General features: G+C 43.7%; 1 protein-coding gene across 1 annotated transcript in view; it reads right to left on the minus strand.

The window, feature by feature from the left end:
• Window positions 1–5,556: 5,556 nt before the first annotated feature.
• PGBD5 (piggyBac transposable element derived 5) overlaps window positions 5,557–17,507 on the minus strand; it is a 63,187-nt gene continuing 51,236 nt past the window's right edge. Inside the window, exons 5-7 of the mRNA XM_065736427.1 lie at window positions 14,002–14,199; window positions 8,614–8,719; window positions 5,557–7,093 (exon numbers count right to left, since the gene is read on the minus strand). Of these exons, the coding sequence (XP_065592499.1) occupies window positions 6,898–7,093; window positions 8,614–8,719; window positions 14,002–14,199 (500 nt within the window). The 3' untranslated portion in view covers window positions 5,557–6,897. The remainder of the gene's footprint in view (window positions 7,094–8,613; window positions 8,720–14,001; window positions 14,200–17,507) is intronic.

A 17,507-nucleotide genomic window follows, 5' to 3' on the forward strand; every position in this document is an offset into this window, starting at 1 on the left:
CACACTCTGGCTCCGTGACTATGGATGTGCACAATGTAAGCAAAGGCATGAAGTCAGCAGTGGAGCAGTTGCAGCTGTGCAGAGTGGTTGTGTTAAGCATCAGCCTTTTCTTTTGGACTCCAGGCAGCAGGGGAGGGGAGTGTACATGCTGACATAAATCAGAAGGGATCTTTTGGCTCCTCTCCTCTGCATGCCCAACATCTCCTGTGCCCTCTGCCTCCTCCAATGTGCTGTTCCCATGAAACTCCTCATTGCGCCATTTAGCCTCATTTAGGATTAATCTCCAGCAAAGATCTCTGCTTTGTTGTTCCTGTTCTCCCTTCTGAACATGGGGTAAAGTTGTTTTTAATTTCTGTATTGAAATGCCAGGCAAACATTTGGCTTATGAACAGAGGAAAAATCCATGCTGCAAAAGTAAGTGTGAGACCTGTGATTCGTTTTCCATCAAATGAGTAACTTGGTTTTGTAGAGAGATGCAAGTAGTAGAGCACATTTTGCACACACCTTGGCACAGATCAACTGAAGAGAAAGGACTACAATGTGACTCTGACACTAAGTGGGTCGAGGCTCTGGACAGGTGAACCTAGTGTGCTGGGCTCTGCTGTGTTGTTCCGAGGCCTTTTTGGTAACTAGTGAAATTGAGTGCTCTGTTGGAAATCCAGAGCATTCTGTAAATACTTGAAGAGCAGAAGCGTTTGCAGCTTTTTGGTTCTGATGAGCAGAGGTGCCAGGGCTGGGAGCAAATGGCATGGGCACTCATTTTGCCTCTCTCTGCTTCTGCAATGGGATCCTGAATGTCCCAGCCCTGCAGGATGGTGCCACGCTCCTCTCCCACTAGGTTCTCCATCCAGGTTCCCCGAGCGTTCCAGGATTGTTGCAGTTACATCAAATGAGCATTTCTGCAGCATCATGTTTTCATGGATAGAATTTTTGCACTACACATTGTGTGGACCACTTTGACATCTAATGCTAGCAGTCATTACTTCAGAAGAGTGATACAAAAGGGATTTACCACGTAAGGCCTTTCTGTGATACCTAACAGCTGCTCACCAGCCCTGTCAGGCTGCTAAGCACAAAGGGTTTAAATCGAAGATGAAAAAGGAGAAAAAGGAAGAAAGGAAACCAAATCACCTCCAAGAAAAAATTGACAACAACAACACACCATAACTGCTTTGACAGCACTGGGAGCTGTCACAGCCATCCCACTGGCAGTGGGTAGGCGATGCCAATATCTCCTGGGCCCATGTGAAACCCAGTGGGGCAGCAGTAATGGGGCGCAGCAGGAACACCTTCACAGTGACTGCAGTTAGTAAAGGCTTCAGAAACAATACCCTGTTCCATCTGCTATTTTCAAAATGTCAGGAAGGGCCAGCAAAGTAGTGCTACAAAGGTAAATGGAAAGGCCAACTCTTGTGTTGTCACCTCTTCCAGACTGACTGAGAGCTGCTTGGATGAACGGGATGTGCTCCGAACTCGTTGTTGGCCAGGGCAGTTCTTCAGGACTGAATTTTGGAAGCGTTAGAATTTCTGTACAGAAGCGTGGATATTCTCAGCTGTTCCCTAACAGTGAGATGACCACATAAGGGCCGTTCCAGTTGGAGTTCATAATGCTTCTGGAGAAAAAGGTAGGTTTGGGAAGAGCCTTTACAAGAAGAATTAGATACTGAGTAGCACTGGGAATAGGCTTACATTTGAGCGGGCGATGAGCTCTGTGCAAAACAGCCTAGTTAACAAAGGCCAGATACAGAAACGTTTTGAAGCTGGAGTTTCTCACGTTTCAAAACATCACTAATGTTTCTGTGACACATGCATGTTTTTCTCAACCAGACTGAGATGAATGCTTGTTTTACAGGCAGTCTTACACCAGCTATAGCAATCAGAAATTGCTGTGGTGCATCCCACAACAGGATGGAAGACTTCATACTTTCCTTAAGACCTACTCAGTAATTATTTTTCTGAATTTATCTGAATTTATCTGAATTTCATACTGATGACTGGACTACAGCAGAGCTTTGGATCCTGTTTATCTCCTGTAGGCTCCTTTGGCAGTCTGAGCTGCTCTGTTTTATTCAGCTTTCTCTTACCTTCAGCACAGCTTGGTTTTGACTCATGTAGGCCTATATGATGCAAAGAACCTGTGCTGTGCTCTTGCAGCCCTTGCTGCGAAGCAAGATGATATCTGTCCTCCTCTTAGTTTGAGTTTGGGAAAGCACATCTGACAAAGAACAAAGTTGCTGAAAATGCAGAACGTGGACGTAACCAGCAAGAATGCAAGCTCCGTTTTACAGATTCATCATGCCTTTATCTCTGCTGTGCCTCATTGATTATGGAGGGGAAAGCTCCTGTGTGAAGGGATAATGGTGTCTGATGACTACCACTCTCGTAAGAGCACTTTCCAAGAGGTAGAGACACAGAGTCATCAGTGCAACATAAACCTTTGCTCATCAATGAAATCAGCTGCAGGACTAGCGGATGCTAAGACATGCAAGACACTGAGCAGATGGAGGCTTCTTTAACTACACACCAGCTCAAGGCAGTCTACTAAATGTAAGAGGGGAAAAAAGAAAACATCTCTTCAACAAAAATCAAAAGCCACAGAAGCACAGCTGAAGGTGATAGAAGGGCTGTGGGCTGCTCTCCTTCATGCCAGTCTGGAAACAGGTCAATCCATTTTTCTCTAGGAATTATTTGGAGAAAACAAAGTTGTACCCATTAGTGACAATGGGATGTCACTGTAAATGAAGAAGAGCTGGGACCATAGAAAAGAAATGGAAAACAGAGAAGAGTTGTCTTTAAATTGTGTCCTGATGTTGAGTGCACAAATGGGCTGAAGTAAAAAATGGCAGAGTTTCTACAAGCCCTTGGAGCATTTTTCAGCTAAGACAACAGCAGTGGAAACCATTTCACAGTGGCTTCTGAGCTCTTGTCATAGTGTTATATTACACACTAGGAAAGAAATGCTTTCCAAGAATGGATCGTGGCAGGACTGACATTTCTTAAAAGAAACACTGTGCACTGAAGGTGGTCAGTATGTCTCACTGATGGGCTCAGTCATCTGAAACAGAGGCTGCATGCCATAATTAAATCATTTTCAGAAGTACAGGTGAGGGAAAACTCAGTTCAGCGGGACAGATGTGAACCTTCCTGATCTCGTCTATTTCAGCTTCAAACTCTCTTTCCTAGAAAAACGTACAGAAGTTCCTCTGTGACCTGGTTGATGTTTCTACTGTCTTTTAGCCACTGCTGAGCTTAAAGATCTCTTACTCAGATTGTCTCAAGGATACAAAAAAAGAAAAAAAGATAGAAAAACTTGGTGTCATTTCACAAGCCATTGCACAATTAACACACACGTGCACAGTACAACTAGCATCCTTGCACTACTTTGAGACTAAATCATTGTATTTTTTTCCTTTACCAAGGGAGAAGCTTTAGTGTTACAGGCAGGTGGGAAAACCAAATGTGAGTCAGCCAGCTTGCAGTAAAGGAAATGCTACAGAATCTGAGCTGCGATTAACAAACTTTTGCTTTTTAATCTCATTCAATTTCCTCCTTAAGTACTTTGCCATTTTTTTTTATAGTAACTTAGAGAAAGTGCAAGATGCTTTTTCAACAAGGAGAAATCCTAACTTTCCTCAACCCTATCCACTCCCAGTCAACAGATGGAGAAGATAAGGTGGAGCAGTTATCCGTGGATATAAACTACGCTTTGGTGGGTTCTGCTTGTTGGCTTTCAGAGCCAAAATTCAGGCATTTTGTACATACAAATATATATAAATATTTTTGCTTACTTATGGAATGTTTGTGCATGCTTAGGGCACCAGTTCAAAATGATGAGGGATGGTTAAGGCCAAGAAAATGAAATCCATTGCAAAGCTATAATTTTGTTTAATTTTTTTCTCCTTTGCAAAAGGAGACTAAAGCATCTTCCCTGTAATAGTCAGCCACTGTGTAATCCCCCATCAACACCAATTCTAGGGAAAACTACTCAGGACCCAGTCCCTGAGGCAAAAAGCTAGGACCTCGTCATTTTAGCTCAAGTAATCCACATAATTAACAACATAAGTTAGTAGAAAAAACTCAACGTTCCAAAGCCTTGGACCTACTGACACCTGAAAAAGAAAAGGCATTTTCTAAATGGGAAGGCATAGATCCAGGCCTTCAAGCATACACAGTAATGATGTAACAATTTGCAAAGGGCACCAGATCTTTCTGAAGGGCTATGACATAGCTGGAGAGTGCTGTGCTTGCTCCTGGGACGTGCAAAGCAGCTCCTAGGAGGCCCTGCAAGCCTCTCCATCGCTGCTGAGGGCATTAGCTTCTTGCAAATGCTCTGGCCTAGCAGGGAAATGGAAGGAAGCTGAACTCCCAGCAGCTACAGTTCATGCAGTGTTGTTTGACCTACAGTGTTCCTGCCACAAGTTTCCTTACTGCCCTGACTCTGACTGCCAGATAAACTTACAGGGCATAATGAAGTTGTCACTACTCATCCTGTCACAATGAAGGCTGGCATTGCCTGAGCAGACAGCTTGCAGCAGTAACGCCATTTGCCTTCAGGTATTTCTGTGGAGTTTCTTAAGGAATGCAAACTGGGGTCTGGATGTTTGTTTTTCATGTCTCATATTAGTCTCTCTCCCCCTCTGGATATTTAGAAGACTGGTAAGACCTAGCCACACCACACGTTCAGTCTGCAGAAGGATCATCTCCATTCCCTGCTAGGACAAGGAGATTTAAACTCATCCTCAGGCTCCTCCGTAGCCTAGTACTGCCAAGGACTTACAGTGGTACAAACCCTCCCCTTCCCCTTGATTGATATCTGAGGCCTCCAGTATACACAATTCTGACCTCTGCTGTTCTCTTTTCCAGGGTGGAGACCCTGTGGACTGAGAAGCGAAAACGAGTGCTTAAGAAACCTGTAGTTTGTCACTCATCTTGTGGCTGGCAGGCAGAACACGGCAGGTGGGGCAGTCTCCAGGTTGCACTGCAAGCAGAACCACTGGAGCGTTGGCTGCCCCTTTACTTTCCCTGCAACCAGGTGAGCTCTGCTTAAGCTTACTCCAAAAATCAAGACACTGATGGAAACAGAAAGCTGCCAGCGCAAGGATTCTCTTTGGGCCAGTCAGTAATTTACCAGCCCCTGCTGATCCATGCAATACACGTTTGCAGTGCTTTGGTGTTGCTGATGGTCACAGCGATGGAATTCAGGGAGTGCTGAAATTCATGTTCATGACCCTTTATTGTCTCACCCCACATAAATACATATAAACTGGTGAGGTTTATATTGATCAAGAAATCAATTAATTGCTTCATTCCTCTTAATCAGCCCAAGTCATTCTTTGGTAAAACTCAGGAAACGCTAAGCTTGGCACCAAAAATAGTAGGTCCTTTAAGCAACATGGTTTATGGCCTGTAAGTTAGCACAATCCTGTCTGTTTCCATCACTGCTAAGTTTTAGAACACAGAGGGTTTTTTGGTGATTGAGTTGTGGACTGAAATCAATAGTGTGTAGAGGGCAGGCAGTATTTCACCTCCACACCAATTCCCTCAATGTCTCAATTTCCCAATGTCTCAACCATATGTCCCCCTCTCTCCACTGCATTCCAAAGCTTTACTGCCCTCAGATTCCACCAATGCCAACTGTAGCAGTTGAGCCACAGGCACCAGCACGTAACAACACTTGTCCTCTACAGCATTACTCAGGACAGGTGAACTCTTCGGGTTCACTCTATTTTAGCGATCTTTAACTTCTGTCTACAACTGGACTTCTTCCTTTTTTTCAAAACACAATGCAATGTTATTTTGATAAACAAGTAATCTGCTTAATCACAACTACTGCAACACGCCCTGCGTTCTAGTGAGAAGAATTCCTACAGAACATCCCGCAGTGATAATGTGAAACACACAGCTATTAGTGAATTATTTTCTTCCCGCCAACTGTGTGCCAAATGAAGTTCCAAAATGGACTGAAAAGTCTTGACACTTAGAAAAGGAAAATAAACAAACTGTTTTTGCTGTGTACTTAACAGTCCATTATGTTAGACTTCAAAGCAACACACGAGACAGTTGAAATCAAGAAAAAAGATGATTGCTATGCTCTTATTTCTGATCTGTATACCAACCGTGGCAGTTAAGATGTCAGGCAGTATTACTGCACACACTGTTCATGTATAAAACACTTCATCTTGGTTTAAAAAAAAAAAAATCAATGTCATGTTTTTCCACTTTAAATTTACTCATGGATTTGGTTTCTTCTAATCTCGCTGTGTTCTATAGGAGATCAAATTGACTTATGCTTTAGAAAGAAGAAAGTCTTAACCAGTTCTCAATTCCTGGCTGCCTGCCTTAAAGGTTTTGTTTGTCAATATGCCTGTTTGGGGTTTGTGTCTCAGAACTGCTTCTTTTAGCACACTGTGAGGACAGCAGCAATTCCTACAAGGTGGCTGGCACTCAACCACAGCTCACGGTGCAGACTTATACTACTTGTCCTAGAGTTCAGTAACTCCAAATAAGGTACAGAGTTCTATGCGGTGCCCACCTGGGACTGCTGAGCTATCTCAGCTTGAGACAAGCACTGAGCCCAAGCAGGGCTTTACAAGATGACCCTGTTTAATGAATAGCATTGAGAGATAACTAATTTAAGTCCATTTCCAGCGTACAGATACCCACAGGGCATTCACATATGCAATTCCGTGTCAGCGTTTCTTGTGGCACATTCTGTGGAACACGTTTACATCCAGCTGCTACTAGGAACAAAGTTTTCACCTCTCTAGGGGCATCACTTGGTGTTTTTGGATAAGGACAGCACTGGTGGTGTCAGAAGATCCTTGCTTTGCTGTTCCAGGTGTGGTATTTTCTTCTGCTTACCTTCCACCTCCTGCCTATGCTATCAAGAACATTACATCAATGGGAGGGTGAGGTGTCTTCCAAGCCCAGAAGCTCCTTTACAAGTCTTTCACCAAACTGTGCACGGCTATACCTCGTCACGTGGTAGGCCTCTGACATTTTGTAGAGGATGTAGGCATTGTTTATAGCAATGCTGATGGCAAACCAGAATACTTGCTGCCAGGTCTTGTTCGGTTTGTGAGAAATAAAATACCTACAAAGCCAAGAGAGAAGGCAACAAACAAACAAATGAACAAGCAGTACTCAGCTGTCACTTTCATCTGGAAGGCAAGAAATAACCCTAGAAGAAGATTATGCAGTCCCAAAAGGGAAGCAGGACCAGTACTTACTGCCAAGTGCAAGTATGACGTTCAAGAGTTTTGTACTTTTTGTATCTGAAATCATCTACAGATAGTTGCCTGTTTCTTCTGTTTTGGAAATTTCTAGCACTGTCCTTGTTTCAGGACCCAAAACCTCAGCAGCATCCACCTCTGCACACAGCAAAAAGACTGATGCTAGACTCCTAGAATTTGCCTGTAACAAACACTCAAGTGCTGGGAGCTGCTGATCTGAATCCCTTTGGATTGTAACTAAAATAAAAGACTCAGGCTCATTAGGTTACAGTTTAGGGAAGACTGCTGAGGCCTCTCCTCTCTATTACCTCAATTGTAAGAGAAAAATTATTTCTGCTGTTGTCAACAGTACGTGGGAGGTTATGGGGGCAGAGCCAGAGCATACAATGCTGGCATGCAGAGCACCTCCTCTCCATAAGGCAGAAGAACTAGGACGGACTGATAACCTTATATTTAGGTTCTGACTAACTCTATGACTACCAGAATATTCTCTTCAGTCATAAGATTTTCCACTATCTTTTTTTTTTAGTACTCATTTAAATCCACTAACTCATCTCTTTCTTTGTACTGCTGTCCACAGACCAAATTCTTGCTACTTTGCTCAGATTAACTTAGAAAATCTCTGCTGCTTTTTCTCCTGTTTTTAGCTCATGAAATCATCTGCATCTCACTGCTACTCCCACAGCCAAGCTTCTTCACTGCTGTTCTTACTCGTCTCTGTTTCTCCTTGTTACATTAAGAGCTAGCAATGAGGACACCAAATGGAATTTAGGAGCCAAAATATCTATAATCTGCTCTATTCACCTGGATTTGCTCTGTATTCACAGCTGAGCGTCTTCTGGCTCAAATATCACCAAGACAGATAATCATCACCTGTTTATAGGTGTGGAGAGCTAAGCTTGCCTGAAAGACTTGGAATTTGCTGAATTCTCCATTTAGCCTTGAATTTGATGTGGCCAAGAACATCACCGGCCTCTTGGCTCATCTTCCCAACTCTTCTTGCAAATCATTTTCAAGATGCTAAGAACATGAGACTCATAATTTTCTTTTTTGGACTGAGCCAAAGCAACACCAGCAGGTCTTATGAGATTACTCAAAAGGTGAAAGGAAGTGGTTAAAAATGCAATGTGCTTAATGGTGAGTACTCATTCACCTCCCGCAGAGATTCCCTACAGCATGGCTAGCAATGCAGCTCTCACCACTGTGCAGAGCCAGCTTCTGATCTTTGTTGACTGAAACAAGAGTTTTGACAGAGATGAATTAAGCGAAAGCAGGACTGGGCTCTCAGCTGCAGCTCAACATGGAGAACTCGGTCAGCCATGGGGAAGGAATGAAAGAAATAAACTCCCTCACACCCCCCCCCCAGCCCATTCTCACTTACTTGCTGTATTTGTCATCATATTTGCAGATATAGCTAAGGTGAGCAGCAAATGCTTCAACTGCCAAAGGGCATGGAATTTCTCCGCTTTTTCTCTTTATTATAACTCCTGCATCAATTAGAAATATAACAGTTTTAAATCCACTTGACAGGTGTAGCCATTGAAAGATACAGTTTACATACACTGAATAATATTATACAATAAATTTTTGCTAGTTTCTGTCCCAAAACTGAGAAGCAGCCCCTCAGTTACCTGGAATGGAGATGCTAATTCAACTTTTATTTTTCATTGGTAGTACACTGAACAAAGGAAAAAGCAAGAAGATGAGTCAATACTTAGTTGGAGGTGAAAAGGTGTTAGAGAGACAGATGTTCTTACCCTATTTCACAGTAGCCCACTACCACTAGTGTATTAGTCTCTCTTCTGTTCGTTCACGTGTTGTGGTCAGCAATAGAGCTGTGACTTGGTATTTCCCGCTCTGAGCTCTAACAGTCCTAAACAAGTCCCTTGAAATGAGTCCCTTCATTGGACCTGCCCTCAAAGACAGGACTTCCACTTCAGTGGGTGCTACTTGACAAAACAAACAGCAACAACAAGAATAGCCTCAGTTTGTTTGGTGTGTCTTTCACCTGGCTTCTTCCAACACTGCTGCAGTATTTACGAGCCCAACGCTCTCCCAGGAAACTGTCCCAGCTCTTTGTTTTGTTACTCCAGTCTTCCATGCCCTCCCCATCTAAGGGAGGGGGGGCTGCCTGCAGAATGGAAGGATGAATTAAATAAACTTGTAGTACCTTACTGAGCCTGTTCCCTTATTTCCTCACTTTCGATTTTGTATTCCTCCAGCAGTTGGCCGTCAGGTCTACAAGGTATGGGCCACTTCTCGCTCCTCGTCTATAGCTTACTGTCTAAGGATGATCCCTGCTCCCTGCTGGGCACAATAATGTTTCTTCCCCAACCCTAGACAAGCAAAGGCTTGGCTACATTCTTTCAGTATTGTCTCAGTACAGCTATGATCCTGGGCTTCCTCACTTCTCCAGCCTTCAAACTCCCATTTCTTTCCTTCTGCAGAGTCTTTTACAACCATCCCTAAAATGCTTCTCACGTTTTGACTGCAGACTTCACCATTTCATTCCTTCAGCTGGAAGTCTCGTTCCATCCATTATCCCTGTCAAGCCCCCAGTGCTGTCCTAGCTGGCAGGCTCTGTTTTGAAGCAGGACTTATGACACATTCTAAATGTCATGTTACTGCTGAGCCATGCAGCAATTTATTTGAGGTTTTTAAATTCCGATTTTTCATGAGTCCAAAACAATATCACCTTTAAAATGTTCAACACTCTCTCCTTTCACCTCTTTCCCTCCAGAACAGGGTGTAAATGCTGTCTCTCTTCTCCCCCTTTCTTCCTTTGGAAAATTTACATTTCTTTTGCAATTTGCTTTGAATTCACAGTCCTTAACAATGCATTGTGATGCAGCTATGTGGGCACCACACACTCCCTCTCACTTTCTATTATATTCTGCGCAACATTCCTCTGTACTGAGAGCATTAAATAGCTTCATATGCTCATTATTTTTATGGCCTTCTCTAGGCTCCTTCTGTAGCCACGGGGCCACCCCTCCAGGGAAGCAACTGCTGGAGCTGGGTCATTCCTAGCTGCAGGTCTCTGTAGCGGGAGGCCCCAAGCAAGCTGACTCACCGGCACCTCCAATGAATTATTTCCCCTCCCTGTCCTCCCCCAGCATCGCTGTGCTCAGCCCTTGGCAGCCTTCCAGGGGAGCACACCGCCTGCGCTGCAGCCCGCGCCTGCCTCCGCCTGCCTGCCTGCCTGCCGCTCTGGTGCAGGCTGCTGGCATCGGCTTTAGGGTCGGATTTTTTCATGTTCCGAGCGCTACGCGGCTTTTGATCGGGATGTAAATGGGTTACGGTTCTTTATCAGAGCTGCAGGCAGTCAGCTTCGCACAAGGTCTGATGTTCAACCTGTGCAACCTGGTTTAGGGAGCCTGCTATGGCAGGGGGGTTAGATGATCTCTGGAGGTCCCTTCCAGCCCCTACAATTCTGTGATCCCGTGATTCAAGGGCTTGCCCTAGCTCCATCTATCTCTCACCATACTAGACACAACCCCATGATTTCAATCTCACAAAGGGCGTGTGTAAATTTAAGGTTATAATCCTAGAGCTTTCCTGTCCTGAAGCATGTTTTTTAACATTCCACCTCTTACCCCAGACTTTCCAATTTTGCTGTTAGAATTTTTTTCAGGAAACAAAGATGTCAGCAGGCATTCCTCACTCCAGCTCCTCGAGGGCTAAGAATCACACTGGGGCTTGCTTATCAAAGCGTTATACACAAATGCAGTGCTCCCTCAGCATCTCCCACCTTAATTTTTTTGTTCCAGCTGTACAATCTTCAAGGCAGGGTGGGCAGAAAAGGCACAGACAGCAGGGAGAAGCTAATGAGAGCTTCCTAGGGAACTGCAGCATTTGATACTGGCTGTGTCAGTAGGATGTTACTAGCAGCTGGCTCCTGATCCTGCTTCCTTCTCATCATTACCACTGTCTCCTTTCCAGCTGCCTCTCCATGCTTCCCTCATCTCTCTACAGCTTTCTATCTAGTGCATACTCCTAAGTTTTAAACCCTACTTCTACCTTTTACCACCACCAGTCGCTGGTGAGATGGTACCACGTCACTTGCAGCTTCTTGGTCCTCGCCCTCTGCGCACGTAGCTCAAACTTCATTTTGTATCATTAGCTACTGTCTAATACATATATATATATAGCTTCTAAGGAGTGCTGGCTGGTGAGGAGCATCTTCAAAAGCTCTTCTCAAAAGGATCTTGGGTTCAATAAGTTTTTGCTTAAACGTAACATGCTTGAAAGAAAGCAGCTCAGCCCCCTAACAGCTTGCAAAGGAGCTGATGCTTCCAGCTCCACATGCTGCCAAAGCCATGGGATTTTCATGGTCTCCAGCGGGCTGGGAACACTATACAGCACCAGGAACCCTGAGGCTCCCCATTCCCTCCATAGACCAGAAATCCCAGGATTCCCTGAGTTCCTGGTCATCTTGCTGTGCAGCAAGTGAGGTTGGTGCCTACTCCATTCTGCTTTGTAAAAAAAACAAACCAACCAACCCTCCTCCCCTCTCCTCCCCCCCCACCCCCCAAAAAAAAAAAAAAAACAAATTGAGAGGATTTTTGTTATTTCTAGAACACAGTCATGGAGATGTGTGGAAAGCAGGCTCCAGACCTTGACTGGAAAACAAAATGCAGCCACTTCCCCCAGACAGGGAAGTTTGGATCAGCATATCACCTGGCTTACATTAAGGGTAACTTTTCACTCTCCAGGAATCCTGGTCTCTTTTGGTTCTGCAATACTGACACAAAGGAAAATTCAACTCAAGTTAAAGCTTAAGGGAAATTAAAAAAACACTGAATTTTGTTCTAGGCGGAAAATTTGTACTTGATAGCAGAGTAAACAGGCCTTTTTTTTTTTTTTTTGCAAGACTAAAGGAATAAGACTCATGCTTTAGCATGATGTATTATGACACGCTGTTTCAAAACATCTACAGTAAATAATGTGCTGCATCTAAGAATAGCCTTCATATATCAACTCCGACAAGAGTACTGCCCTACCAGTGCCTCTGGCTTGGGTGGGATTTGCACTGCAAATATATGCAAGGTTTACCTTCCTTTAAATTGCAATACGTAGCTCACTATTAGCTATATCCACCTCTGTTCTCACCCTAGGTTTTGCTTTGACCATCTCGTCTTCTATGTTTTTATGTGTTCCTTTCATGGCCTCTCACTAACATTTATGCTCAGTGTGGAAATGCACAATCTACTGTCAAGTAATCCCCCAGGCTCCAGTCTCTGCCTGACTGCTCCATGTAGGTTTCACTCCCATTTGCTCCATCCTCCTCTCCCTTTTAACACACTTGCTCAGCAGGTCTGTGTCACACACTCGCTTCAAGGAGCACCACTTTCTCTTCTTCCTCCACTATATTTACATCACTTAGAGGAGACTTTGGTGGTCAAGTTGCTTTCAACCACTCTTCCTGCACTGACTTCAGAGATGCCAAATTAGAGGCAAGCAATCTGGTCTCCTACCCTCCTGCTGAACCTCCATCTGTTCTCAGATCTTCACTGGAGTCTCTCTTCTCCCCAGTGCAGTTCTGGAAAGCCCTCTCAGTTTTCTGCTCTCATTCACTCTGAACTCTCTTTGCTGTCCCAGCAGGCATTTGGTGAGCACTGTATTGGGGAGGTGTTGCCCACCACATGCACAGGTCCTAATCAGAGAAGCTTAAACCATCTCGCACATGCAACCTACAGTCCTGCTCATGCTGGAACCTGCCCAAGTTCATTCACAGACAGAACTACTCACACTGCTGTGTGCTGCCTGGGAAGACCACCACCAACTCAAACCTCCTCTTGGCCCCATTTTGAAAGGTACAATTAGCACTGACCTTCCCAAAGAGAACAGTTTTCTAACTAGCTCTCTTTGTAACAGTTATGAATTACAACAGCAGGCTCCACACTAGCACATACACACAGACATTTAGTGCTAACTCTTGCACATCTAGCACACGTGGCAAAGCATACACAGGAAGGAGCACAAATCCTGACTGTGACTGCCCTCGTCGGGCAGCACTGTTCCAGAGACTGGCTTTGGAAGCATCACTGAAGTGGTTTGTCTCAGGCAGTTACACATAATTCTAAGTAATAAAAATGAAGAGAAACTGTTTAAATTGATGCTGATTTTCAAAGAGTTAGGTCATCATACTGCATCTTAACAGTTTTCAGATGGTCTTAAAAATATTTATATATTTTTGAAATGGAAAAGATTTTAGTCATCAAGCAGCTCTTTGCCATCATTTAAACTATTGAAGTTATCTGTTTTATTGTTTCTTTTCATCAACTGCTAAAATCAATCTAACATAACAGGAAGCCTTAATTTACTTCTGGCAAAAATACATTTGCTTGTGACTGTGTTTTTACTGGATAAGATAAATTAATGGTAGGACCATCTCTGAGTTCGAAGTACATCATGCTGTGTATTAATTTTTCTGCAGCAGCAATCCTTCAAGATGTTTTGCAAATGTGACTAGTGTCACGCAACAACACTCCTATTCTCTGACCACCAGCAGAGATAACAATCTTTATACCTAAAAGGGTGCAGTCTTTACCAATTCAGGCAAAGGATGCTGCATTAACAACAGGCTTTTAACCTTTGGATAGGAAAGTATAATAGCTGTAAGAAGACACATCACTACTGCAATCATCCATCTAGGATATTATGATCAAGCTCTTTGTTCAGGCTTATAATCAAACTCCATGACTCATCTTTCCTTGTTACTTAAAGCATGTGCACTTTCCACATGAGCAGCAGGAATATTGCTTACCTTGTTGAACCGGTGAATAGGCGTTAGTCAGAAAACGGAAGTGCCCTTTGTTGTACCAGCAGATCAAGGACATGTTTCCCTTCATTCTTATTCTGTACTGTCCTCTGGACTGGGGCGTGTCAGGGTTGTTCAACATGGATGGAGGTAGGCCTGTGCAGTCGCTCTTCCTGGCACTCAGCAACCCACAGCAGTAAATCTCTGCATGTGAAAAAAAACACTCCCTATCAGGAAACCATTGCATGGACCCAAAAAGCAGGAGCAGCGGAGCAAGTCCAAAAGACCTGACTAGAAAACAGCTTGCCCTACAACGTTGTAGTCCAACAGATACATCAAGCAATTGGCCTTTGCCTGCAGTACCTAACATTCATGTCCATTCCAAACAGCTCCAGAAACTGAGACCAGTGCCGAAAGCCTATTCGTAAGATGGAACATATTGACAGCTCCTGCACAGACACAGTGCAGCGACAAGGAGAAGAATGCAGGGTGTCTTCTCAACAATGGCATCTATAACCAGTGTAATATTCTTCACAACATGTTTTAAACTGGACTGAAAAATACAAGCAGTGATATGCATTGTGAACAAACCAGTATTTATGATCCAAGAGAGTCTTTGATGTTTAACTGAGAGAATAAATTGTGGAGGGAGCAAGGAGGGAAAGAAAGCTGTAACATCTTAGCTGTTAACTGAAATAAATTCTCCTACATTGCTCCTATTGTACTTTTCATAATATACACAGTTGACAAACTCTGGTTTAATCTGCTGCTTCACTGTGCCATCCAGTTTTGATTCTTTATCTTGGCATTTCTTGCACCTGGATATTCAATTTGTTAAAGAAATCATGGATAAGCAATTAAGAACCACTGAAATCATGGGTCAATTAAAAAAAAAAACTGCTCTAAATGATGGAGAAGATGGAAACACAAAGTTCCATTAGAACAGATTTTAAGGAAAGGAGGTAAAAATCCTGTGGTAGGTTTTCTTTGGTTGGTCACCAGGTTCCCACCAAACCACACTCTGACATTCCTCCTCAGCAGGAGAGGAAGAGAACATACAATGGACAAGCTCATGAGTTAAGATAAGCACAGGTAGGTCATTCACCAGTTACTGCCTCAGGCAAAACAGACTTGGCCTGGGGAACATTCATTTGACAATTAATAACAGAGTAGGATTGTGAGAACTGAAACCATACTATAAGCTTCCCCCACAGCCCTCATTCCCAGGCTCATCTTAGCTCACATTTCTCCTCCTCCCAGACAGCACATTCTGCTGCTCACAGCTGGCTGGCCTTCTCATACATGAAAGAGGCAATGAATAACATCCAGCACCACAAAGTACATCTCAGTGCAGCTAGGTAGGAACAGACAAGATTTCAAAACTACATTAATAATGAAAACTCTTGAACTTCTCTCTAGGTCATGAAATAATAATGGTCTGCTTTCAAGGAGGAGATCTTCTCAAGCAAGTTAATTAAACTCAAGGAAATCTTGGATGGAAATTTCCTCAGTGCCCCTAGGCTTTTTGCTTTAACCCACCTATGCAGGGAAAATGGATGGGCATGGAAGCAGGTGACATCTGTGCACATCATTCATATGGCAGCTGAGGTCTGTGCTAGTCTAAAGCTAATATGTCAGCTAAGACTGTTTAATCAATTTTTCATCATGCTTAATTTTGCACAACAGATAATTGGATATCCTTACAGGGGAAGTGCTATGACTAATTACAGTTTCTGGATTCCAAAGAGCACGTTACCTGTGTTCTTGAGTTTCCACTTACATGACTCCTGTGATTCTGTCTGTAACGATGCAAGTCTTTTGAGGGCAGGTACAGTCTTTGCCCTTGGTTCATTCTGCCTGGCATTCTGAGCATACTCTCAATAGAAGTGGTTCACAAATGTTATAGGAATACTGACATAGTAATAGATAATACTCAAGGATCAGTTCAGTTTTTATGGGCACATCTATGAGGACCTAAGACTTTTCCATCAGAAAAATAGCACGCTCATGTCAGAAGGTCAACCAACAGCACTGGGGCTGTTTTATTCTGAAAGGGGAAGGCACTTGATTGGTTATTTCTAAGAAAAGAAATCAATCCTCAGAAATCTATAATTTCCCTCTACAAAGGAAGAGAAAAGCCTGATGGCAACAGGCCTAGAATCAATATAGGAGGAATTGCACCTGCTTTTTTGTATTATTTATTTCTTACCTTGCTATAAGGTATGCAAACGCTGCAGAGGTCGTACTTCTGCAAACACTGGTGTTAACATACTAAATTTTTTAAAAGCTTTCTTCTAGCCAATAGTAAGACTTTCCTGCTCTAACAACACACGAGCCTGAGAAGTTTCCTGAGTTGCCTGAGGTTTATGACTCACTGAAAGGTGATACTAACTCTCTCCAGGAGACTGCAGCAGTATAAAGCCGAGCCAATAACTACGTTATTGCACAAGAGCTTCAAAATAGCAACAGACATATCTGAAATCCCATAATAATTAATTGCAGCCTTTCCTTTAGCTCAGGCAGTAAGCCCTGAGAAAGCCTTCTGCAGATATTTCAGTCCTCACACAGAACAATGGGAACCATTTCCTCTCATAGGAGCACACAGCATAACCTCACTGCTACACAGCACAGAAAGGCACTGGTTTTCTGGTGCCTCTTACCACAGGTACCACCCTTGATCTATAGAGTTTTTAAGACACGCTCGGTTACTATAGCAATAGAAGCAATAAAAATTAAGCTCATCTGGATCAATGAAGTTTTTGCATGTAATTAAGTGTAAATCACAACAGGTGTTTGCTGCACACACAGGAGACAAGGAGATAGCTCTCCACTGGTCTTAAACAGTAACTGCACAGAAATGCAAACACCTAAGCTAGCTTGGGCAGTGACTAAAGCGACGAGAGGAAGTGTGGCAGAGTGACCCAGCTTCATTCCTGGGGTCCCCACGTCACAGACAGCTTGTGTGGAAGTTTATTTCACCATATATTCCAGTGGTGCAAATTGTAACATTTGCAAAGGTATCCAGGCTGAAGTCAGTTCAGGCAAAAGTACACATTTTTCAATCATATATCCTACATGCTACACTGGGTCATGTTGGAGTTAGGGCAACTGAGGGGCCTGTTGCAACAGGGAGATGTGAGCTTGCTTTAGTCTGTGTGCTTGGAGTTACAGGATCCTGCAGCAATTCTGTGAGCACAACAATCACCCAGGCTGGCTGCTCCTGCAGCTTCCATCCAGCTGCTCTGAGGGACAGAGCCAGCTTCTCCTGCTGGTTTAGAAAGCATGACAGGGACTTCACATCCTCAAGGAAGACATGGTGTATGGCAACTGCTGAGTCACGGCTTCAATCACTGATTGAGCATCTGGTCAGCCCTGGGAGCACAGGTGAAGGCAATTCACCTGCACAACCAGAAGGGGTGGAGCCAGGTTCCACCCCTCTTAGACCCCATTTAAGGGTTGACTGCCACTGAGGAAGGATCTCTTGTTGGAGATTCCTCTTTTGTGGAGTTTTT

Source organism: Cyrtonyx montezumae, unplaced genomic scaffold (assembly GCF_038088225.1).
Source record: "Cyrtonyx montezumae isolate F1298 unplaced genomic scaffold, pur_monq_1.0 scaffold_0, whole genome shotgun sequence".
Taxonomy (NCBI): Eukaryota; Metazoa; Chordata; class Aves; order Galliformes; family Odontophoridae; genus Cyrtonyx; species Cyrtonyx montezumae.